We start from the raw sequence: 25546 nt of genomic DNA, 5'->3' as shown, positions 1-25546 counted from the left end.
ACTTCCTTTTTAATGATATCCCAACTGGAAACATAAAAGGAAGAAGTGAAACCATCCGGTTCAGGGGCTTTGTTGGAGTTAATATCTTTAAAAGCAGAGAAGATTTCTTGCTCAGTAGGCACCTCAAAAAGATTAGCGGAATTGATATATTGACGCTCATTATCAAAAAAAGAAACTTTAACCGGAAGCACTTGAGAGGTAGTCATAAAAAGATCCGTAAAATAATCAACCGCACTTTGACCTATGTCCCCATCTTGAGTTAACGAGTGTCCGGATGGATGGAGTACGGATTTTAAGAATGGTGTTGATATTTTCCCTATGCTTAATGGAGGCATGAAAAAATTTGGTGTTGCGATCAGCACTAGTAAAGTATATATTATTAGTCTTCTGTTGTAGAAAGCCTTCCTCCAGAGAAATAGCTTCATGAAGGTTGGAGTGAGCCGCAGCTAAAACCTCCATATTCTATGGGGAGCAATCAACCTGTTTTTACTAGCATTAGAGAAAAGAATAGCGTTATATGTATAAGCAAGATGACTAACCACAATCTTGGACTGATGATGAAAGTGAGTATGCACCCTATTATGTTGTAGTTCATTGACTAACCGAGAGAAATAATCAAAAGCAATTATAAAGATTGTAGGGGAAAGGGGATCACCTTGCTTAATACCTCTGTGCGCAGAAAAATAACCGTAAGAATTTTCATTAACCATCACACTGTAGTGATTATTATAAAGCCATCTCTTGATAAGAGAAATGAAATTATGATGAAAACCACGAGCATGAAGAATGTTAATAATGAAATCCCAACTGATGGTGTCGAAAGCCTTTTTGATGTCCAGTTTAAAAATCATGTTACCCCCACGACATTTCTTATCGAGATCCTCAATTAGTTATTCCTCCAGTAAAATATTATCATTGATATCTCGACCCTTAACTAATGCAGACTGCTGAGGCGAGATAATATTAGGTAAGAGTGCTTTAAGCCTAGAAAGCATCAATTTGCTCAAGACTTTAGAAATAACTGAAGTAAGGGAAATGGGCCGAAATTTATCCCAACTAGTTTTATCAGTTCCTTTGGGTATCAACACAATCAAAGAAGATGTAAAGTATTTCCCATGATCTTCCCACTGAAAAAAACTTTGAACCACAAGGGTAACTTCCTTTTTAATGATATCCCAACTGGAAACATAAAAGGAAGAAGTGAAACCATCCGGTTCAGGGGCTTTGTTGGAGTTAATATCTTTAAAAGCAGAGAAGATTTCTTGCTCAGTAGGCACCTCAAAAAGATTAGCGGAATTGATATATTGACGCTCATTATCAAAAAAAGAAACTTTAACCGGAAGCACTTGAGAGGTAGTCATAAAAAGATCCGTAAAATAATCAACCGCACTTTGACCTATGTCCCCATCTTGAGTTAATGAACGTTCGGATGGAGTACGGATTTTAAGAATGGTGTTGATATTTTTCCTATGCTTAATGGAGGCATGAAAAAATTTGGTGTTGTGATCATCACTAGTAAATTATATATCATTAGCCTTCTGTTGCAGAAAGCCTTCCTCCAGAGAAATAGCTTCAAGAAGGTTGGAGTGAGCCGCAGCTAAAACCTCCATATTCTATGGGGAGCAATCAACCTGTGCCTCCAGATTATCAACCACCTTTTGGGCCTCTTGCACCTTATTATGGGCATTACCAAAAACATTTAAATTCCATTTCCATAAATGAGCGGCTACCTTCTTATGAAGCTGCCACAGAGTATACCAGTGATTCCCAGCACAATCCACATGTCAAACTTGCTTAATAAGAGCCAAGAAGGTATCATGAGTGGTCCAAATGTTAAGGAATTTGAAATGATAAGTAGCAGGCTTGATAGTGAAGGAGAGTAAAAGAAGAATGGGATTATGATCAGAAGCTGCATGATTTAGATGAAGAACTTTAGAGACATGAAAATAATTGAGAAAATAGTGAATTCCAAAGTAATGATCTAATCTCTGGGCAAGGGATCCTCTCCGCCAGGTAAAGGGAGGACCCGAAAAACCTATATCATATAAACCGACTTCATAAATCTTATCACAGAAACGATCAATCAGCATAGTATTGCAGCGACCTTCACCCGTCCTTTCAGTAGACTTCATAATCATGTTGAAGTCCCCCCTCCCCCACAAACCAATTATCATGAATAGCATCACCCATAAGAGCAAGCTTACTGCTAAAGTTGATATTTATCTTGAAGTAAGAAGCTAGCATAAACAAATGTAGCCCAAGCAAAAAAGACATCCTGCTTAAAGTGAAGAAGCACAAATTGTTCATCCTGCTTAAAGTGAAGAAGCAGATAACCATAACAATCAACGCAGCCATGTATACAATAGAAGAGCACAAGTATAACTTTTGATAAACGGGGAAATGATTCAAATTTACAAAACTATTGCACAAATTAAAGATTTGAATATAGTAAGACAAGTGATTGACAAACATCTGCCAAATTTAAAGGACCTTTTTAGAGAAAGAGAGATGATTTCATGCCAATTTGACAAACATCCCAAATGAGAAGTTTCTTTCAATCCTCTTCTCAAAATTTTGCTTCCTCCATTTGGATTCAATTCTAAAAAAGCTTTAGGATTCACATTTGGAGAAATAAAATGTGCAATATCCATGCCTTCAAATTTGTGTTGACCATGAAGGGAGAAAGAAAAGCATGAAAAGTTTTGAAACTAAAGATTACCACAAGAGCATGGAAAGAGAAATAAATAATCCATCTGGTAAGAGAAGAGAGAAGAGAGAATAAGGGGTGAGGAATTTTTCGTTTATTATACAAAATTCAAATTTTCCATTAATATTCACTCAAACACCATCTATATAAATAAGGACATGAAATAAAACCAAACAAAATTTTAAACTTAAATGCAATAAAATCAATTAAAACAAACAAACAATCTAATTTCCAAAAGACTAGAACACTAAAAAAATGATCTAGACTTATTTTTGACACGTCATATTGCTTTGGTGGAGAGCGGATTTGTGGAAATGCATCTTGACCCTTTAGCATATTTAAACATAACATATGAATTAAAATCTAACACTTTTGTTCTGGATGTCACCAAGCATAACATCTTTCCCAAAACATACCATATCAGATACCTATGATCGCATCATGTTGGTAATAACTGGCAACATGAACTCAATTTGTACCCCTTGAGAGCAAGCAAACAAAAAGGATGGAACATGTGGATCACATGCATATCGAGAGAAATATCTTCTAAGAATGCTATGAATTTAGTCATGCTAATATTAGCAAAAAGCTATTTCAATCTCAACAATAACCTTGGTACAATCTCAGATATTAGACTTTCGAACAGTCATAAGACCACATTTTAAAAAAACTGAAGGCACAATAAAAACTCCCCTTTCTCAAATTCACTCACTTTTTCCAACCCCATTTCATCTCTCAACCTCTAAGCTAGATGACACTTTCCCTTCACTCTCTCATATAGCATATCTTAATTTTTCTCCTCCCTTGGTTTACTGAAAAATAAGTGCAGCTTAATTGAAATATCATATATTTAAAATATTTTGGAGTTGTTTGCTTTAGGTGTAAAATAAATGGACTTAATATTTTTGTATTTGGTAAAATGAAAAGATGAAATCAATAAAAATTGCAGTCAACAGCGATGACATTGTGAGTGTAGTGGTTGTCGGCAACAATAGTGAGGCAAGAAGCCCATTTTTCACAAGCGGTGTATATTTGAAATTTACCCAAATCCAATGAACTCCAATACATTAAACTGGAGAGAATTCCAAATGCATTAATTTTTTATTCAGAAATTATTTTTTCTTCCAATTAAAGACCAATATTTTAAAACATCTACATCCTATTAGCAATGCAATACTTATTCCGCTGACCAAATAGCTAACTGATGAATGCATCCCCAACTACAAATGAGATAAATTGTACATTCATGGTCTCCTCTCATGCTGTAATATGTCTATTTCAATGGTGAAGCTATATTATGGCGTTTTTTATTATCTATATTGAAGGAAAAAACTTAATGTCTAACACATTTCACAATGTGTCGGACATGTAGACAATTTAGACAAGCACCATACAAAGCACCAATATGCCTTTCTTAATGTGGTTGAAGACCATATATTCAAGGGTAGTGTTTCATACACCACCTGGACACAACATTTTTAAAGTGATGGGAAGGTCAAAATGCTTTTTGTAAGGGGGGATTATGACTCATTATAGAATTGTATTAGGAAGGTCAAAATGCTTTTTTGAAGACCTATATTCAATTTTATTAAATAAGTCAAATCATTAGCAAAAAAAAATGCCTGATAAAAATGGACCAATATATCAACTAACCACACAATTTTCATATATGTCATCCATTAAGCATGAGAATTTAACCAAAAATTAAAAATCTAAACAGCATGAAAAAGAATTTCCACAACAATTTGATTAAAGAAGTATCCATAGGCTTCACAAGAATAATGAGTTAGCTAGTTGATAAGACAGCAAGGATATTATCAATTAATTATAAGGTGCATATTAAGTAAGCATGTAAATTTTACCAAAAATAAAATATCTGAACAACAGCAAAAAAAAAATTATGTGGGAGCTAACCGCCCACGGTACTGTAGAAGCTACAATATCATATACGCATTATTGTAGATGCTACAATAACCGTGATTCACTTCCAGATTTGATTTCCTTTCCTATCTGATTCGCCTGCTCTAATTTCCCCTTCCTAATCCTTTCCTCCATGCTTGGACTGCATTTCAAATTCCTACATTTTCTGTCCACATTTTTTTAATCATTGTCTATTTTCTCTACTTACCTAGTCTAGCCTCTACTCTCGTCTCAATTATAATTCTTGTGTGTTGATTGGAGGAGGAGAGCTTTTGATGAGGGCAGATTTTTAAGTACTTCCTTTGAAACATTCTTTCCCTTCAGGGGTTGTACCCGATTGCAGGAAGGTGATCTGGCTGTAACTCGTTCGAGGTGGTGACCGTCTCCAAGGATCCGGGTGGTGCTCTAGTTGTAGCTCAATCCCGACGAGACATTAATCCTTCTCAACCCCTCTTGCCCATCTTCCAGCAGCTGCACATCGCCCTCGGTCTTTTTCCTGCTTCCAAAAGCCTTGCGCCCCTTAGCCACGCCTACACCTTCACTGCTACGGTTTGACGTCTCCAAGCCGCTATCCAGTTGCCACAACCCCCGCCGACACCTTCCTCGTTGTTGTTTGGCGCTTTCCAAAACTATCATGCACCCTCCAGTAGTCTACTAAAATCCTCCCAAACCAGCCACTGTTGTCGATAGCCTTTTCGAGCCTGTCCCTGTTGTTGTCTAGCCACTGAGGCCTATCGCAGTGGTTTTCTAGCCCCTGACGCTTGTCTTCATTGTTGTCTAGCCCTGTCGTTCATACCCGGCTATTAGTCAGTTGCTGCCCCAAGCCACTGCAGCTCATTCATTCCAACCTCCAGTAGTCGTCGGACCTTTTCCAACCACCACTCTTGTACTTATTTCCTAGTGGTTGTTTATGCATTTTGTGCTTCTTTCTATTTTATATTTTCGCAGTGACGTCTTGTCCTTCCCGTTTGTATTTTCTTGTCGTTTATTTCATGTTAGCAAGAGTCTTGTTTGCAATCTTTTGAATTTAGTAATAATAATTGTACTTCTGAAGGTGCTTTGGGCTTCTTCCGGTATTGAATTTGCTTAACAATTTAATTAAAAAAGTATCCAAAGGCTTCACAAAAACAATGAATTAGGTAGTTTATAAGACAGCAAGGATACTGCATGCCAATCCCCCTCCCCCACACAAAATACTAACGGAGGATTTCAAAAAAATGAAACCAGTGATATATCTCAAAATTATTATTATTGAAACAGGTTATAATGTCTTTAGGTCTTACTAAAGGCTAAAAAGGCTCAAGTAAGCAATGATTTCAATATGATTATAGTGCAAAAAAAAAAAAAAACACAGAAAAAGTTTCTGGAATAGTGATCAGACCAATCATTCTTCCAGATTTTTGGAAAAAAAGCTAAATACCTGGAAAACCTTTATGAGCTTCAGCTCACCTCTTCGCTTGATTTCAAAGCCTTTCAGTTCTGCTAAGCTTCCATCATGATTAAAAACTGCATATCTCTTCTTAATTAAGATTCCTTCTTCTTTTGAAGCCGGAATGATCATTGCCTTCAAATGAATCAAGGCTTAATTTAATCAGCTTTAATAGCTAGAGAGAAAGAAGGAATATGTCATTATACAAAAATACATAGCTATCTGCCTACTTTGTAAGGACCATCCACTTCAAACTCAATGGAGCATTCACTGTGTGTGGTATATGTCTTAGTAATAGGGTCCGTAAGTGTCTAGAAAGAAAAGTAAGAACAGAGAGTTACATTACCATTTTTATTAATAACTCTTAAGAATAGAGAACACAGATTGAATGCAGCACGTGCTAACAAATATATTCCACGTATTAATAAATTCCATATTCAAAGGTTTTCCATAGTTCACCTGATATTGATCATTGGTGTTGTTTATTGCAACATCAACATTAAGCATGACGCATGGGTATGAGATGGTGAACTTTCTCTTCTCATCTCTACAAATATAATCCACTGTCAGCATTTGGAAGTCATATGCATGAATTTATGATATAGAAGATGCAAATATTTCACAATGCATCTCTTACGGCTTTAAATTTACATCACAAGCCTTTCCAAAATATTTTGAATATTCTAAACATAAAGTAATCTAACCTCAAAAGAGACCACTAAAAGATAAACTGCTGTGAACAATTAAAAAAATACAATATAATCATCAAGGAATATGATAAAGGTGATGGTACATGTATAATGAAGATAGAGTTCACACCATACGATATTGTCTAGGATGCTTGTAAACCCATGTAATGATATGTAATAGCCATGTTTAATCCCTTAAATACAAATATAGAGAAAATCATTGGATTGGTGACGATCGAAAAATAGTATTAAACCCTTTCAGTTTCCAACAGAAAATTTTCAAAAATAATCTAGTCATTTCTAAGTATATAATAAACAAAATTCAAAAGGCCAAACTATGCCATAATAATTATTTTAAAAATTCAGAAGATGTATCATTTTATTCATTAGTTGTAAATTTCCAAAGAACTAATCGATCCATGTGTTTACTTAAATACCAATCTTTCACTACCATCTGTCTCTTATCAACATGCTCTCTTCTTCCGCCAATTTCATTTTAAACAGATTTACATAAAATGATTATCAACCATAAGGGTTAGTTTAACAACATACTCATTAGTTATTTCCATTTTCTATATAATAGTTGTTAAAAAATAAAAGATAAGATCCTTGAAAATCATGATAACTAATTGACAAAACATGTTTTCATTATGAACAATAATTATCAAAGCATTTGAAACAACAATTTCTTAGCTCTTGTATGCTAAACTAGAGCTTAAGCCACACAAACTTAACATGTAAAAGGTATATAAACGCCGCTGATCTAAGAATTTTTTTATTGCGAAGAAAGGTGTTGATATGACTTATCTTCAATTCATTAAAGATATGTTTACTAGAGCTATTACTTGTATTCGAACTGAAGGAGGATTGACCAAATATTTTTCTATTTCTGTTGGATTACATCAGAGGGATCGGCTTTAAGCCCATATCATTTTCCTTTTGTTATGGATGGTCTTACTGGACATTTATAGGAGGATGTACCTTGGTGTATGCTTTCTGGTGATGATATCCTTCTCGTGGATAAGAAGAGAGAAAAAGCTCAGGAAAAACTTGAATTATGGAGGTCTACATTGAAGCCTAAGAGCCTTCATTTCAGTAGAACAAACTGTATATGGAATGTAATTTTAGTAGTAGTAGCTCAAGTGACAGAAGTGTCACTTTGGGGGGAACAAATTATTAAAAGGTGTGAACGATTTAGATATCTCAGGTTCTATTGTTCAAAGCGATGGTGATATAGATGGGGATGTTAATAGTAAAATTCAAGTTGGTTGGTTAAAGTGGAGGAACGCTTCGGGCCTTTTGTGTGACAGAAAAGTATTGTTAGACTGAAGGAAAATTTTATTAGATAGCGGTGAAACTTGCAAAGCTCTATGGTGTTGAATATTGGCCTTTAAAAAAGAAGCATAATATTAAGTTAAGTGTTGCCGAGATGAGAGTGATTAGGATGAGTGGCTTTACACTTAGAGACAAAATGCGGAATGAATACATCCGTGATAGGGTTGGTGTAGCTCCAGTGACGGAAAAAATTAGAGAGAGTCGTTTCAGATGGTTTGGTCATATTAAACGCCGACCATCTGATGATTTGATTAAGAGAGTAGATGTTTTAGATCCAACTTCTATTAAAAAAGACAGAGGTAGACATAGGAAGACTTGAGCTTATTGTATAAAAAATTATCTTAATTTATTCGAACTAAATGAGAATATGACACTAAAGAGGAAGAAATGGAGAAAAAGAATTCATGTAGCCGACCCCACGTAGTGGGATTAAGGCTTTGTTGTTGTTGTTGTTGTTGTGCCTTGCAAAAAGAAACACAAATCATTTTCAAAAAGACTTCACAAAATCAACCCATTTAATCAAGCATGTCAACTGCCAACTTAACTTGAAATTGTCATTGCCACCTTTTTAATTCTCCCTTAAATAACTTACAATTGTCATCTGCCGCCATATAGATCATACAAGAGCAAACTAGGAGTGATCTCAATCTCTCACGAGATAGTCTTGGTAGAAAAATGGCCGAATTCCAAACTCTTGATATGTATAGTGAAATGAAGCATATGGTATTGAAGTGTTGTCCATAAGTGTGATGTTGGGACAGCTTTTATCAACTGTTATCATAACTGATGGATTGGATGATAACTCAATGAAATGAACCGAGTCAGAGCATATAATGTGACATTTATAAGATAGGGAAAGTGGAGAATAAGAATTAAAAAGACACGTAAAACAATAGTGCACAATGGCATTGCATCAAGCAATGAATAAGGAAATTGTCAGTAGCTACCTGCACTATTTTTAGAAATATTTTTTTGTAATTTAAGCAAGCCTTTATTTCTACCGTTAATACTCATGTCAAGGATTGAGCATGTATATCATTCTCTCTGATATATTGAATCTTACTTTAGCATTGTTTATCTCAATATACCTACAGGTTGTCCAATATTATTACATTGCTTTTCAGAAAAGGGTAAAAAATGGACTGCTAGAAATACTATTTGTCTTTTGAATGTAAAAAATTTGGGTAATTATAAGACTTCCAAGGGTATAACATTTTACATTTATGAATTTTAAAAGCTTGCCATATTTTGTTCAACTAGTTATGCATGCTTCCCGGTTCATATTTGCGTCAATAAAAATTTGATGAATTCAAATATAAGAGTTTGTTTGTGATGAGTCTGGATGGACATAGGGGAAATTTATATTTGACGGAATCGCTCTCCTCTGTTACCCTTTCGGTTGACCTATAGAGATTGACTGAAGCGTGAAAATACATTCATAAAAGATATTATCTTCTCCTTGGAAGTTTAGTCCTTGCTCAAAGCAAGAAGTTTAAAGGGAATCTGGATTATATTCGTTGATTCCATTATAATCCATCTTATTATCCATTTTGCTGTTACCCGATTTTTTTGTTCTCTTATAGTAATTGTTCTCGGTTGCACGTTATCTGATGATTCTCAATATATCATTAACAAAAGATCAACATCAAGCAATAGTTGAAGGACCTGCAAGAAGCAGATAGCGCCCTTCCATGTGATCATTCACCCACTTCAATCACCTAATTTCTTGTTTCGCCTATTGCACCAAAAGAATATTAACGCCTTTATATCCTTATAGTTGCTTCTGCGAGAACTTGCATCTAACGATTAATTTATTTGTTTTACAGCCTTGCAGCCAAAGAATCTCTTCTTTCTAACCAAATTTGTAACTAGATTTTGGGACATACTGCGACCTCATCCATAGTATCTGAGGATAGCAACGAGAAGCTATTCATTAAAGATTTGTAGGGGAGCACAAGAGAGGAAAAAATAATTAAATAGCCTATCTAGCATCATGAAGTGTCGAATAACTGAATTCTTATATGTACAAACACTAGATTAATGAAAGATGATGAAATGCAGCTCATATAATATACAAAATATCATCACATAACAATTACGTTCAGTTACTTTTGAATCCTTGTATCATATAATTTAAGTTAAGCACGTAGATTGTAATCTTTCCTTCAGGAGAAGGAAGGATTTGCTGAAATGTCTGCCCGAGAATGACAGAGAACTGATAGAAATAGAATATTTACTTTGTTTTAAATGTGAAATTCTCCGGAAAAGACCCTGGAAGAGCACACCAGATACCATCTGTATCCAGTTCAAGAGGCCTTCCAATCTTTTCGACAAGTAAACGGGCATTCTGAATGATCTTTGCTCCAGTATAGGTGACAACACCAGCCATTTCCATTGAGTACCATCTTGCACCCCTTCAAATGTTTCATTTGATAAAATTAAAAATGAGTTTCAGATGTTTCCAAGCGCTGTAATATATTCAATGATAAACAAGTTCGGCAAGGAACTTTACTTGCGCATGACATATCCATAAAATGAATTGAGGATGCATTTATGAGCAAGCTGTAAAGAATCATAGAGAACAACCATGTCCTGTGATTTTGGAACAAGACCAATATATGAGAAAAATTAGTAACATGAACTTATTCAATTCAGTGAGAAAATAGTCCGACCAGTGCCTCCTGAATCTTCACTGAATTGCCACTGGCTTTTGCATCTGCCAGCTTGCCCTTCCAAACTTTATTCAGGCCCTTATATTCATATCTTCTATCTCGAAAACTGATATTAAAGAAAATAAATCATGCCAACTAAGCTTAAGAAAAAAAAAATATAGAAAAGTAATATCATTTTAGGAATGACCACAAACAAAGTGATAATTTAATATATACATGACAAAAAAAGGAATTGAACAAATAAACCATATGAAAAAACCATCATTCAGAGATCAAGCTGCTGACCTTCGCACTGTATCAACATAGAAGGGATTTTCACGCATGCAAATTCCAGTTTCTCGAACCTCCATCACAGGTTTGTCAAGAACCCGTTTATAAGCCTGTAGTTCAAGAACAAGTTCAGGAAAACATGGAACCGAGAAACTATTAAGAGGAACTAGATTGTACCTTTAGGCAGTACTTCTTCAAGCGTTCTTTCAGCTTCGACTGCTGTTCTGCCTTTGGGAGTTCTATAAAGGGCTTTATGGCATGGCTATCATTTGAATCTACGAGTTCCGACTCAATTTGTTTTTTCATATGATAATAATCACTGAACAGAACAAAAAAATTCAAGGACCATAAAACAACTGAACAACCTGCTAGCTAGAAATTAACTGAAGCTTTCCCACAGAAAATTTGAAATGAACCTTTTTTTCGCCATAAAAGTTTCCCCACGCCAAACCCATTCAAGCTTCCGGAGACAATTCTTTCCCGGACGATTGAAATCACATGCTGTGCATATCACATCTGAAACTATCGACGGTGGCTGTAAAAATAATATTATCCACATCACAAAAATTATCGTTAAGAGAATATTTGCCCAAAAAAATAAGTTTAATTGAGTTAAAGAGCAGGCATAAGATGATAAAAAATTCAATAGCCTGCAGTAATATGAAATTTCTCCAGCTAAAAAAATTATCTTCTAACCATATTCATCAAGAATTACGCAAAAACGGGTATTTCGGTATTCAGTACTCCTACAGATGCATGAAAAACAGAAGAAAATCTATGATTTTTTTTTTTTTTTGAATTAAGACCGCAGCATAATAAGATCGATCATACAGCGTCATCCACAGAAGAAGCAGAGCAACCTGGAGTCTATTTGTCAAAATGATGTTTGGATACATTGCAGCAACATCTAAATGATAAATCAAGGGGCATTCCTCTCGCACCGGATGATCTCGCAAGAACTTAAGCTGTTTTTTTTTTTCAAGAAACAAAATGAGAATCAGTATCAAGGAATGAAGGGCAAAAAAAACAATTTTTTGCATTCGGTTTGCTAAAGTTTGTTTATAAATTTACAAAAAATAAAGCAGAAACCAATAGAAAATGAAGCAGCCTTCACAAGTTCAAATGCAAACTATTAAGTTAATTAAAACCCAAGTAAAGACAATATCGAATAAATATCCACAATAGCATTCTGTAAAAATCATCGACAAATTACTCGTCACTGGAGACACAAGAAGTGATGATCATGGTAAAAATCTACTTCAATATGATTTGTTAATTTAAAAAAATAGAATTACTACCCATGTGGATTGTTGTCAGATTACCGTACTGAAATATAGAGATAGAAAGAAAAAAGACGATTCCGTTAGATTTTGAACCAACATAATTCAATAAGCATAAAGTGTCAAAGTCAATGCCAGGTCTAGCGATAACATTTTGCATTTCTCCCACAACCCAAAAACAAGATAGTAAAGTGGACCTTTGATGTTCACAGATACAGCATAAGCAACAACAGAGTGAGCAAAAAATTTTAAATGGTTGCATTTCTAATAAACAAGTCGTTTTACTGCTCTATATATAGCAAAAACCATGAACTTGTGCTTATCATTTAACCAACAATAAAGTTTTACCAAAGTTCATCAGGTTGGAGCTTAATCACGGCATGATATAGGTCTTAATCCAACAAGAGAGTGACCAATTCTAAGGTGCGACAATTATGAAGGTCCACATTTCAACATATGTTGCACGCTTTCATTAAGATCGAGCATTGTATCATGATGGTCCGGTGATGTATGCAACAATATTGTATTTTTAATAAAATATCTTGTACCCTTCAACATAGCAACACGGAAATACAGATTATATGTAATAAATTCAGATAAATGCCAAGCCATAATAGATATAATGAAAAGAGGTGCATCAAAAAGAGATAGATGAGGTCAACGAGAAAAACTTTATAGTGGCAAAGGAGCACGCGTCAAAGCATAATGCTGGGACAGGAATTTGGAGTAGAGGAGGAAGAATGGCAGTAAGAAAGTGGTCTATAAAAGGAAACATCAATAAACTTAAAAAAGTGATTTGCAGAAGATCAAAAAGCAATATCATTTTTATTATGAGAATAACCTTGAAGAAATATTAAATTGCACGAGAAAATAGTCTATGAAGTACATAACAAAGCAACATAGCAAAATAAACACAACCAAAAAAAAGAGAGAAATGGAGGACAAAATAAATTTTCATAGATAAAGAAGGAAAAAGGAGTAGACAAACTTAAAGCAGTGGAAATCACACTGTTAAATATGAAGCAAAATATTAGAAAAACATCTCCCCAAAACTAAGTGGAACAGTTGTGAGAACATCGAGAAACAAGCAACAAAAGGAGGGTTTGACGATAAAATTCAGCTAACCCAATTTGTTGGGATGTATAAGAACCAGATAATTGATTTATGATAGAACATATTACATATATTTTAAAGCACTATCTGAAAATAATTTTGAGAGAAATGGAAAACTGAAACTTTAATTCTTAATAAAATTTATTGAATGCAATAAAGACTTCAATCCGACACATCAAATTAACTATATAAAGCATGAACTCATCCCAATGGTTGTCATGTTTGCGTCAAACGCAAAAAAGACTTCAATCCAACACTTCAACAAAGGCACAATATAAACCATGAACGCTCCAAATGTTTGTCATGTTTGGGTCAAAAAATGTATCGAACACAAGCACAGCTCTGACATATCCTGACAAGCATCTGACACTTCAAAATTTTGTTAGAGAAATTAGACTATAGCACTTGCCCGACACGACAAGATGGGACAATGACACGGGCGGATAAAAAATCTCAAAAGAAAATTACAAGTTAAAACAAAAGATGAAAAATTATTAATATTAATACCACTAATATTTAAATCGGCCGCAGTAGTGCCTTCTATTCCCATATATTCCTATAAGCCACATACTTGTGCAGCTAAAATCAAATTCATCTCTCAACCCTTAACAAAACAGAAGCTGTTCCCGTAGTTTTCTTTGAAGCCAACGCTTGTCAAATTTAAAGCAAAAACCAAAAGTCAACTTTGAGGATATTAGAAACCATACAAATCATATTAATAATTCATTACATATAAAAACGTACTAATTGTCTGTGAAGTCCAACTATGTGCAACAGTCATGTCAGTCAATCTGAATCGTGTCGTATTCATGCCCATGTTCCATATAATGAATACAAGTAATCATGATGTATTCATCAATGAAATAAATGAAATAGGAAAAGCCTATGAGTAAGAATAGGAATTGTACCCAAGATATCAAAGTGGACCAAGTCAAGAGAAGCAACAACAAACAAAGATGTTAAAAAAGCAACATTAACACATTTCCCTACCATCAAAAACATTAGAAAATAGAAACGGTTGAAGAAACAAATAATTTAATGTGGCCAATCTATAATGAATTTAACTGAGAACTTATATACACTTATAAAAGCTAAAAAATTGTGTCACGTACCTCAGCCTATTGGTTAGCATCCTCGATGTAAAACCCCGTTAAACCCCTCAGATCGGGGGTTCGAATCCACACTAGTACAGTTCGCCTTAAGTAAGTGATACTCCAATTGTTTGGCACATTAGGAGTGGTTGGAGGCATGTATAATAGCCTCGGGCCATTTCTTTATATATATATATATATATAGAGAGAGATATATATATATATATATATGGATGATGTGTCATCGTCTCCGCTCTGCTAGGGTTTCGCCTCATGGAGAATGCAGCCCTAGCGTCTGCTACGATATTTCTCGCGTCTAACTTTGATTTCCTCTACTTCACCTTCGTTGTCGGCTTCCTCTAGTTGAAGAGTTCGCGTTGTCTTCTTCTTTCAAAGCGATTTCGTTGAGTTGAGTTGTCTGGCTCGTCTTCTGTGGTGCTTCGCTGCAGGCAGAAGGGCATCTGACTAACCCAACTCGGCAGCTCGCGTTGTTTCTGCTCGAGCTGAGTTCGCAGGGGTTCTCGCGTCGGGTTGCGTCGTCTGTTCGTTGCAGTCTGAAGGGCGTCGACCCAGCCCGACAGCTGCGCCACGACAGGCCCACGTCTACATCCTTTCTACTCGAGTTGAATTCACAGGGCCTCTCTTGCTCCCTGTTTTCTGGCTTCCGACTTCGCTCTCTTCTTTGTTTTGTTCACTGTTCTCAACGTCGCACCTCCATCTATTAGAATGGCTTTGAAAGCTGAGTTCGCAGGGGTTCTCGCGTCGGGTTGCGTCGTCTGTTCGTTGTAGTCTGAAGGGCGTCGACCCAGCCCGACAACTGCGCCACGACAGGCCCACGTCTGCATCCTTTCTACTCGAGTTGAATTCACAGGGCCTCTCCTGCTCCCTGTTTTCTGGCTTCCGACTTCGCTCTCTTCTTTGTTTTCTTCACTGTTCTTAACGTCGCACCTCCATCTATTAGAATGGCTTCGAACGGATTGTATGTGGTTTTCCTTGTGGGTGTCCACGCCTTAGGTACACCTAAATCGTGTTATTTCTCTCCGTTTGAATGGGAGGATATCAAAAAACCTGGTATGAAGAATGGGAAACCTACCATCTTTTTTACAGAAGCTGAAGGTATTCAACTTGTTTTCTCTTGTCGACTGAATTTAGTCGGGAAATTTCTGTATGGTCATCCCAAAATGGAGCTGATTCGTAAATAATTTGATCATATGCACCTTGTTGGGGAGTGAAAAATTGGAGTGAAAAATTGGATTGAGAAGTGAAAAATTGAACTATTAGATGGAAGACACATACAAATTAATAATGAAGATAATTAAACGCGCTTATTTTTTAGAAAGATAATCTGGATCAATAACAGACCATATGCACCTAGTTGAGAAGTGAAAAATTGAACTATTAGATGGAAGACACATACAAATTAATAATGAAGATGATTAAACGCGCTTATTTTTTAGAAAGATAATCTGGATTGATAATAGAGCAATGAATATTCTGAAATGGTCTGTGGATTTTGATCGCCAAACAAAACCTTATATCATTCTAGTTTGAATTCGCCTCCCTAGTATGAAATTTCATTACTTCACTCAAAAAATTTTTTACGTTGTTGCCTGAGCTTATGGTAAACCACTCAAAACGGGCATTCCTACTTTTAATCTTTCTCGTCCATCTGAAGCAAGGGTATTTGTTGAAAGAGACATTACTTCATCTGCTTCTGAGAAAATTTGGTTGACACAAAATATCATGGATATTGGCAAAAGGTAGTGATTGAGTTTTTTCTTTCGTATTATTAGAACTGTCGTATATTCGGCCACTCAAGTTCTCAATGTCATCATCTACACACACACCTTAGACCAAAAAAATAGAGTGCTCCGCCAGAGGCGGTGATTTCATCTCCTCCTAATCACCTCCCGGTTATTGACACTACTGATCATCAAAAGAATACCTATGAAGGCGTCACTATTCTTACAGGCAATATGACAACCATTAAGTCGTCTCTGAAACCTCCTACCGTGAGTGAGAGGGAGATTCTTCAGACCCACTTGCCCTAGAACATATCACAGATATTACAGGTGACAATACTTTTGTTGCTTCACTACCGACTCATCAGGTCGAGCAAGATGTAAACGTTACTCAGGTCCATGGGAATCATGATGTGCAACAGCCTACACCTGTCCGACCAACTTTGGAACAATCTATTGATCAAATGAGAAATGACAGGTCTACACATCCAGGAGAAAGAAGAATGGAGATCTACTTGAGCTCAGGAATCCGATGGATGATACTTTGGTTACTTCGGGTAATGGTACTCATCTTAGCAATTTGTTAGTTTGCTCAATTCCGAGAACTAGAGGCAGAAGGAGGACTAAAGTGGGACATCCCTAGCACTTTTGGGCATTTTGGTGGCTTCTTTGTTTTTTACTTTTTTGTATCTTTATTTTATTTGGGATTTGTGTTTGTTGTATTCATACAACCTTTATATATCTTTTACGCTTTAATATATTAGCCCTTGGGCATATATATATATATATATATATGGAAAATAATTGAGTATATTAAAAATCAACTTCTAAGTCATGACAATTTTAACATGACCATAGTTTAACATTAAAATCTAAAAACTAGTTTAATTCCTGGCAGTGTTTGAAAATGTCAAATTAGAGTAGCGCCTCTACGCAATTGATGAAGTTTTTGAATCGAGGCAAACATATTGTTGGGATAGCATAAGGTGTACAACTCATAGTTGCAGAGGCGTGTAACAAGATGTGCTTAACCATAAGAACAATTAGGAGATTGCCTTTTATTTGCTTGTATTCGATTTAGGTATTTAAAATCGTCTGCACACAAACCTGAAAGCTCCCACTCCCTGCATCCTCCAATCTTGTTCTCCCGAACAAGACAATGTTTTCGAAGTTGTAGACATATTGTTGATGTCGTCGGCGACGTCACAATCACATGCCAATCTATCGTTTGAAACTACAAGTTTTTGTCTCCCGCAATCTTATGCCTCCCTTCTCACTCTCACACATTAGAGAACACAACCAACAGTGACGTCAACGCGCTTTCTTTTCTTGTGGTTGGCACTGCCACATCCACCTGTTATCCCTTGGTTCAAGCCCACATTATCCTGTCTAAGTTTAATTTGACATCGTGCTCCCTAGTTTCCCTCGATTAAATAAGTGAATTTTCAGAAGAATTACATGCTTACTACTGAATATTTTATTTTCATACATAACTCAATACTTACTTTATACACAACTAAATTCCCAAGTAGTTATATATCTAATCTAAATTTTAAATTTTGCATAAATATCACCTGAGCAATGCATGAAAAGATGTAATTTACTTTTTCAAAATAAAAATTCTAGTAATTTTGATGTGATATGAAATATTTGGGTAGTATAAATATAAAAAAAACAAAGTTTAGGTGTGAGATATGTAAATACAATAAAATTGTGGGTTAAGTTTTATGCAAATAATTTGAAATTGACTATTGAGTAGGATGCATGATTGTATGTAACTTCCCATATGTTACTGGTAATAAATATGGGTCTGATAAAACTTGCATGACTTTCCAAAAGTTACTATAAGTTCAAGTGTTGAATATCTGGATAATATAAGAATTGGATAGTCTTATTAGCCATGAGTTTGAATGCTTAATTGCCTATAAGATATTTTCTAGCGAATTGAGTTGTTACATTTTAGGGTCGAATTTTAAGATTTGCATTATTTTTAAAGTTCCAATTTGCTTGAATTTTAAAACAAAATTTTCATTACATTTTTAGGATTTGTGAGAAACAGTTAAGAGAAAAGGAGAAATTCGAATTCGTCAATCAAAAAGATCCAATGTGAAGGTATCGCATGCAAGTTGATGTAGGATGCAATAATAAGACATGTTTACTTGATATGCAATTATTATGACAAGGTAGTTAAAGGAGGGATAAGAAGAAATGAGTGCTTCTTTTGCTTACATAAAAATTTTGCTTCATGTATTGAAGTGTCAGAAGCAGTCAAAGAAGAAACCAAATCTTATATGAAAAAACCAACAATGCCAAAACATCTTACTAGGCTATGATAGAATAAATATAGCCTCTTAGTATGGGAGCGATCACAGTGTCAAGGATTCCCCACCATCATCACTACAACTGATGTCTAGTAGATGTGCTCGAGATCCCTTAGATCAGTTTATGTTAATTTGGAGCACGATAGCGGTCACGGAGAGGAGGCAGTTGCAGCCTAGAGGATGTCTCCAGTGCATGTTAGATAAGCACGCAAACGTGTTTGTGTGAATAATACGAGATTTTTTATAGAAAAATATTATTCCATTTAACATGACAACATCTCATTTTTACTTTAATATGATTTGTTCTGTCGATGCTTGTGATCAAGGCTTGCAACCCCATCCATGCATGAGTTGAGAAAATGGGTATTTAAAGAGAAGTTAAGTAATAGAGATAAAAACATAGAAGATATTAAGAGGACTTAGAGTCAAACAGCAATTATCATGTCTGATCGGTGGCCAGATATAAAGAATAAAAATTTAATTAACATTCTAATCAATAATCCATATGGCATTGTTTTTTTTTTAATTTGTAGAAGCTTCTAATCAAGTGAAGTATGCAGACTACATTTTTGGACTACTCGATGGAGAGAAATAAAATTAAAGAGCACTTGGTAGTTCATATTGTGACAGATAATTCAACTGCTTATAAGAAACAACAACAATAATAAAGCCTTAATCCCACTATGTGGGATCGGAAATAAATTGATACTAGAAATAACAATTGCTTATAAGAAAGCTGCAAATAAATTGAAGGAGAAGAGAAATATTTGTATTGGACAACTTGCGTTGCACATTGCACAGACCTGATATTAGAGAGGAATGGTGAATTCTCATGACATAAAATGCTCTGACCAAAGCCAAGAAGAGAAGTAAACCCATTTACAACCACTCTAGGGAATTTTCTTTAATGAGAAAGTTCTCTAAAATAAACAAAATTTGGTACGGCCTTTTTGACCCTAGACTACATTGGAAGCTAGACAACCATTGGAGATAATGTCACTAATTGGAATAGGGTCTGTCTGGGGCAACTACAGCTTATTCAAATAAGTAGTTTATCAGCATCTGATCCGGATAAGCTAACTGGCTGTTTGATTTTGTGCGTTTGAAAAACAACTGATTTGCAGTTGTTTCTGGATAAATGATCATTTTGCCCCTCTGCAGTAGTGTTGTTTGCAACAGAACTGTCATAGCAATATAGGGATTCAAATTTTGATATTTGAGTGAGAATTTAAAAAATGGATAAAGATGAACATGGTAATTTGTTCGATGCAAAGGAATGTCACTACAAATTTAGAGTCTCTCCCTCCGACTAAGATCCAAACATATAATAGTGCTTTGATCAATCCATGATTAATCAAGAACCACTCCTAATTTATATTATTAATATCTATATACTTATAATGACATATATATACAAATATATGCATATGTTATAAACCTTTTTCCCCATTTCATTACTGTTGCGAGAAAGAGAAGAAAGAAGAAATTGAGGGAGAGAAAGAAGGAGAAGAATAAGAAGAATAAAGGAACAAAACTACCTGTAATCAAGCCAGAAAGGAGGTAGAGCTCTTGCGACAAGCTCCCCTCACAAAGAAGGTTCAAGCGGCTTTGTCGAGTTCCGAGAGCATCAAAGGAAAGGAGGAAGAAGAAGAGGAAGTTCAATTGGATACCTAGAGGGATCGAAAGACTCACTTGAGCTTCCCTCTTGCGTCTTACGACCGTAGAAGAGAAAGGGATGAGGTTGCAAACCGCACGTACGCATCAGCGCCCTAACCGAGCTGCAGAAGAGGAAGGAGAGTCCACGTGCGTCTCGCAGAGAAAGAAAGAACAGCCAAAGGGCTCAAACAGACTATAGAAGCTAGGTCATGAGCTTAGAGAGAAAGGAAGGGCTCGCGAGAGTTTTGCGTGCGGGAACTCTCGTGTGTACGTGCGAAGGAAGGCTCGACAGAGATCTTCTTCTCCTCTCCTTTGCAACTCTTCTCTTGGAGGGAAATGAGGGCAACTCGTCAAAATATTTCGCGAAACGCAGACCGCAAGTTTCGACCTGCGACTCGCGTTTAACATAAAAAAACGTCATTTTTGCACAAACTGTTCGAATGCGGGATCTAAAAGATGAGGCGACGTTTTAAAATCCAAACACACCCTTAGTTGTGCATGGGCTAATATCTGATGGAAAAGACGTAAGAAAAAATTATTTTAAAAGAAAGGTTTTGTTCTAATGTCGCATATGCATTAACAATCACTAGACCATTAGTACAAGTGTTGAGAATAGTGGGTGCTAAAAAGAAGCTAGCTAGGGGTTTTATTTAAAATGTAATGGATGAGGCTAAAAAGTTAATAACACAAGAGGATACTTATAGAGAAATTTTGGATATTATTGATGAAAAATGGGAGTTCCAACTCCACCGTCATTTGCATGCAACTTGATATTTCCTCAACTCTCAATTTAGAACAAATCCACAAATCCTGAGATCAAGTTGGGCTGATATCATTGTATGGTTAGCTTCTGACCCAAATGAAAGAGAAATTGTCTGTATGCAACTTGTTCCATTTAAGAATAAAGGAAGATTTTTTTGGGCTACAACAATCTAAATAAACTATTATAAAATGCTCTCCAGGCAAATTTTTTAATATTTAATATAGTCATTGTAACAATTATTGAGTATCTAAGAATTATTCTTTTATTTTCTAATTACATAAATTTCTTTCTAATATAGTTGAATGATGGAATTAATTTGGTGATAGTAATCTAAAACTTCAATGTTTTGCTATTAAAGTACTAAGTCTTAAATGCTAATCATCTGAATGTGAAGTAATTGGATACATAATTAAGTTCATACAAAAAGAAAAAAAAAATCATATAATGACCTTAAGTGGGAATTCTTTGGTGTATATCATGTACAACAGCAAATTGAATAAAATAAGTTTAAAAAAAGAAGAGGTTTAAAGGATTATGTGAAGATACGACATTAGATGATGAGTGGTTTCTAGATGAGGATATTGTGGTCACTTCAACTGAGTCACAACAAGAAGATTTGAACGTTGATTTCTTTTAGTGTGATTGGAGCAAAGGTGTCCAACACCAAGCAACAAGAGACAAAAAACAGCATTTAAAAATTAAGGTATTTGACATTTCCTTGAATGCTAATTTTTAACTTTTTAAATGATTAATCCTTTATAACTAAATAGAAAAAAGAAAGATGATTGAGGTTGAAAAAAAAGAAGAAAATTGGGAAAACTTAGACTCAACTGTTGAAGAGTCCGAAGAGAAAATAATACGTTATGATGATGATTCCAATGAAGACCTATTAAGTGATGAGAATGTTAAGGACTTTCCATTAATTTTTATCTTATTTACAATTATGGATGATTCATGATATTATGATGTGAGAGAATAGGAGTGAAAAGTTGTTTATGCTTAACTTATCTTATGTCTTATATATTTTGTGCAATTTATCACTTTTATCATGGTATAATGTTAATAAGTTTTCCTTTCATATATCTATAAATTATGATGTTATTATATTTTTTCCTAATTATTTTGACTACTTAATTTTCAAATTGTGAGGCTTATGCCTCAAACTGCTTCAAGGCTTACGCTTCGCCTCACAAACGAAAAACGACTCAAACCCCAATTGCACGATTATAAACATTCTTCCTTGTAATTGCTCTGCATCAAAAATATTACGCATCACATTACAATACATTTGGGCAAAGCAAATTCATGGAAAAAATTTGTAGGTGACATAATATAAACTCACCTCACCATATAACCTTTTTTTCTGGTAAATGACAGCATAACCTCCAAAGCATAGAGGAATAATAAATGAAAAAAACCAGATAAACGCTGAAGAATGCGACTCCAAATCAGGAAGACATAATTATATTACAGAGTTTTAAGGTTATTCTTTTCCATCGGACAAAAAACATTTGAAAAAGAAAACAACATGAAATTATATCAATCAAAAATTTAATCAAGATAAACTTCAATGAACTTGACTGAAAGTTTCTGTTTGACAAATATTTGGAACATGCGAGGAATAAAGGTATGTGGAACTCACCTTCTCAATTATAGAACTTTTTACATCATCGTAGTTTGCAATAGAGTCAACATCAACCTTTCCCTCAACTCTGATTGCATATTGGAGATCACGGTCAAGATTAGTGATTAGTTGCTGAAATGAACATATCCATCAGTATCAGAATTATAGCATATAGAAGTAAATACACTGCTGTAGGTCACAAAAGAAGATCTAACAAGCCATAAAAGAGGAACTCATATACCAGAGAAATTATAATCCACTTGTATAGCACACTAACAAAAAAGAAAAAGTAATCATGAATACAAGCAAAAGAGTTCTTCCAGTATGAAATCCAACATTGAAAAACATTATTTCTCAATATCTAGAGAAATCTATCATCGTTGATACTTAGAAAAGATTAAGTTGCCAAAATAATAAAGAAATTAATTTTGTTTAAATCCAAATCCTGATTAAAAACTATGAAAAAAAAAGAACAGATCTGAAGCAGGAGCATGACTTTCGGGGCACAAGCCGAGACAGGAGCGCTTTTTCAGCCCACAAAGAAGCAGGCCCGCACTTGGGACCCCAAATTCTGTTTTGATTGAAATGTAATCAGTGTTTTTTCTTTCCCTAGAATAAACATGTTGTCTAAAACCTGTTTATAAAACTTTTGCTTGGATTTGGTACTATCCGGAGATTGTTTTCCCTGCAATTTTGTTCTAGGTGTTGCATCTTTCTTCTTCCACAAGTGGTGTGTCTGTAGCATGGTCAAGAAAAGGCAATCAATCTATACTTAATCAAGAGCAATTGTTGGATCCTCCTTCACGTTCATTCCTTGTTGATATTTCCTCGGAAGGTGTTTCCTCGCTGTTTTTCCCCCATAAACTCTCCTCTTTTTCTTTTCATTTTCTCATCTCCTACAACTCTCCAAATTCCTTTATCATCACCATGCCACAAAAGAGATACCCAAAGAGAGGAGCCCAAGAACTCATAAAAGAAGATATGTAACAGGAAAACCATTAACTGCGAATAAGCTTGCAGAGTTTGATAGACGACAATTTGGAAAAGTCAGCTATAATCATATAGAGACTTGCCGAATGAAAAGGAAGTCAACCCCTCCACCAAGAGGCCTCAAGTGATAAAAAACTACTGCCTTGTCAATTTGGCATTAAGTATCAAAGACGAAAGAGTAACTTTCGATTAAAGATTGAATGATCCAATGACTCCAAACCGTGAGACAGATGTGAGTATAAAGATATTGTGCAAGATAGTAAAGTCAAATTAACAAAAATCAAACACAAGAAGAGTGTTGTCTAGGTGTGAGAAATTTAAAGCGCCTTCGATAACGTATAGAGAAGTACAAGATTACTACGTGGATAGAGATAAAGTGAGAGATGCAGCACAAATATCTCTCCCACACAATCAATAAGATAAGTTCATAAAACTTCACAATCAACATCAAAGAGACTTATTTCTAAGGATTAAACAATTGAACTTAAATAACTCAAGCTTAAAGTGTGAGTTGCTTTAGCTATAGAACATAGTAGTAAGGTACCAAGGAGAGTTGAAGCCACTTATTAGTGACATTATACAACTACCACCGTATCGGTCCATGTTGGACGTACAAACCCTAACTTTTAAGGTTAAGAAGAAATACAATCACATAGATACCACCACACCCCCACTAAAAGGTTACATCTGAAAGAAGTTAAGCAGCAAGCGTACACCTACTAAAAGACTTCTTCGAATTCAACTAAGCAAATCAAAGTCCAATTCAGCATGAGAGAGTTGAGACATCACATCATACACAGAAAAGCAAAAGAAGTTAAAATTCTAATTATGAGAGATCATAAACGAGCCCCAACAAAATGGCCAATTAAGAGCTCAATCAGAGCCTATCACAAGAGCCAAATCCAAAAAAATAACTAATTTGCAAATTTATTATTTAAATTTTAAAATTATGTTTTAGATTTTCTAAATTTTGAGGCATGCAATGTTTGTTCATTAAATAAAAAAATAAATGATCAGACTATCGTCCATAGGGCTGTAAAAAAATCGAGCTTGACCGAGCTCAAGCTTGGCTCCTGTTCAGATCATTCATAACTGACTCATGTTGAAATTGACTCATGTTCAAGATTGTTCGTGAATAGTGTGTTCATTCTCGAATACATATTCTTGTTCATGTTCAGTTTGAAATTGACTTGTATAAACTAATCAAAAAATTTGACGTAGAGTGTTCAATTTGAACATGCACAAATTCTACAAAATAAAAGATGCAGAACAACATGACCACACGAGTTGTGATCTAAACATAAATATAAATAAATATTTATATTATTTTATAAATAATATATATTTATTATTATTTTGACGTAGGGTGTTAGATTTGAACATGCACAAATTCTACAAAATAGAAGATGCAGAACCACATGACCACATGAGTTGTTGTGATCTAAACATAAAATATAAATAAATATTTATATTATTTTATAAATAATATATTTTTTTTATTATTTTGAGCTAAAACGAACTGAACACAATTGAAAGAAGGGTTGTTTGTGTTCAACTTGTTCATAATTTGAGCTTACAAAATTTGTTTGTGTTCGGCACGTAGACTTAAACAGCGATTCAAACACGAGCTACTTTTGAATACAAGTTGTTCGCGAACAATGAACTTTTCAGACAACCCTATCCTCCATCAAGGCCCACCCATCTTTTCCTCCAAATTTTTCTTTCTTTAAATTTTTATCAATATAATATTTATAAATAAAGTTGATGTGTAATGAATTTTGTGGTTATTAAAAGAAATTATTTGTGTTTTTTTTTCCATTTTTTGTTTGGTATTTGGTGGCTCAAAATGTGTCTTTTCTTAGCTCAGGATAAGAAATTTAACATTTTTTTTTTGGAGTTCTTCATTATGACTCCATAACACCTCTAAATTATTCAACACTCTTT

At 34.9% G+C, this 25546-nt stretch overlaps 1 protein-coding gene across 1 annotated transcript in view; it reads right to left on the bottom strand.

Annotated features, from left to right (window-relative positions):
• The window catches only part of LOC110028602 (DNA polymerase epsilon catalytic subunit A-like), a 92762-nt gene that overhangs the window by 31361 nt on the left and 35855 nt on the right, over positions 1 to 25546 (bottom strand). The window contains 11 exon segments of the mRNA XM_020730516.1: positions 6048 to 6191; positions 6287 to 6367; positions 6516 to 6603; positions 10318 to 10494; positions 10593 to 10672; positions 10753 to 10858; positions 11038 to 11132; positions 11200 to 11341; positions 11439 to 11557; positions 11883 to 11987; positions 22631 to 22744. Of these exon segments, the coding sequence (XP_020586175.1) occupies positions 6048 to 6191; positions 6287 to 6367; positions 6516 to 6603; positions 10318 to 10494; positions 10593 to 10672; positions 10753 to 10858; positions 11038 to 11132; positions 11200 to 11341; positions 11439 to 11557; positions 11883 to 11987; positions 22631 to 22744 (1251 nt within the window).

The sequence above is a fragment of the Phalaenopsis equestris genome, unplaced genomic scaffold (assembly GCF_001263595.1).
Source record: "Phalaenopsis equestris unplaced genomic scaffold, ASM126359v1 Scaffold000517, whole genome shotgun sequence".
Lineage (NCBI taxonomy): Eukaryota > Viridiplantae > Streptophyta > Magnoliopsida > Asparagales > Orchidaceae > Phalaenopsis > Phalaenopsis equestris.
The sequence above is the reverse complement of the archived record's forward strand: the minus strand, read 5'-3'. Positions and strand labels throughout refer to the sequence as shown.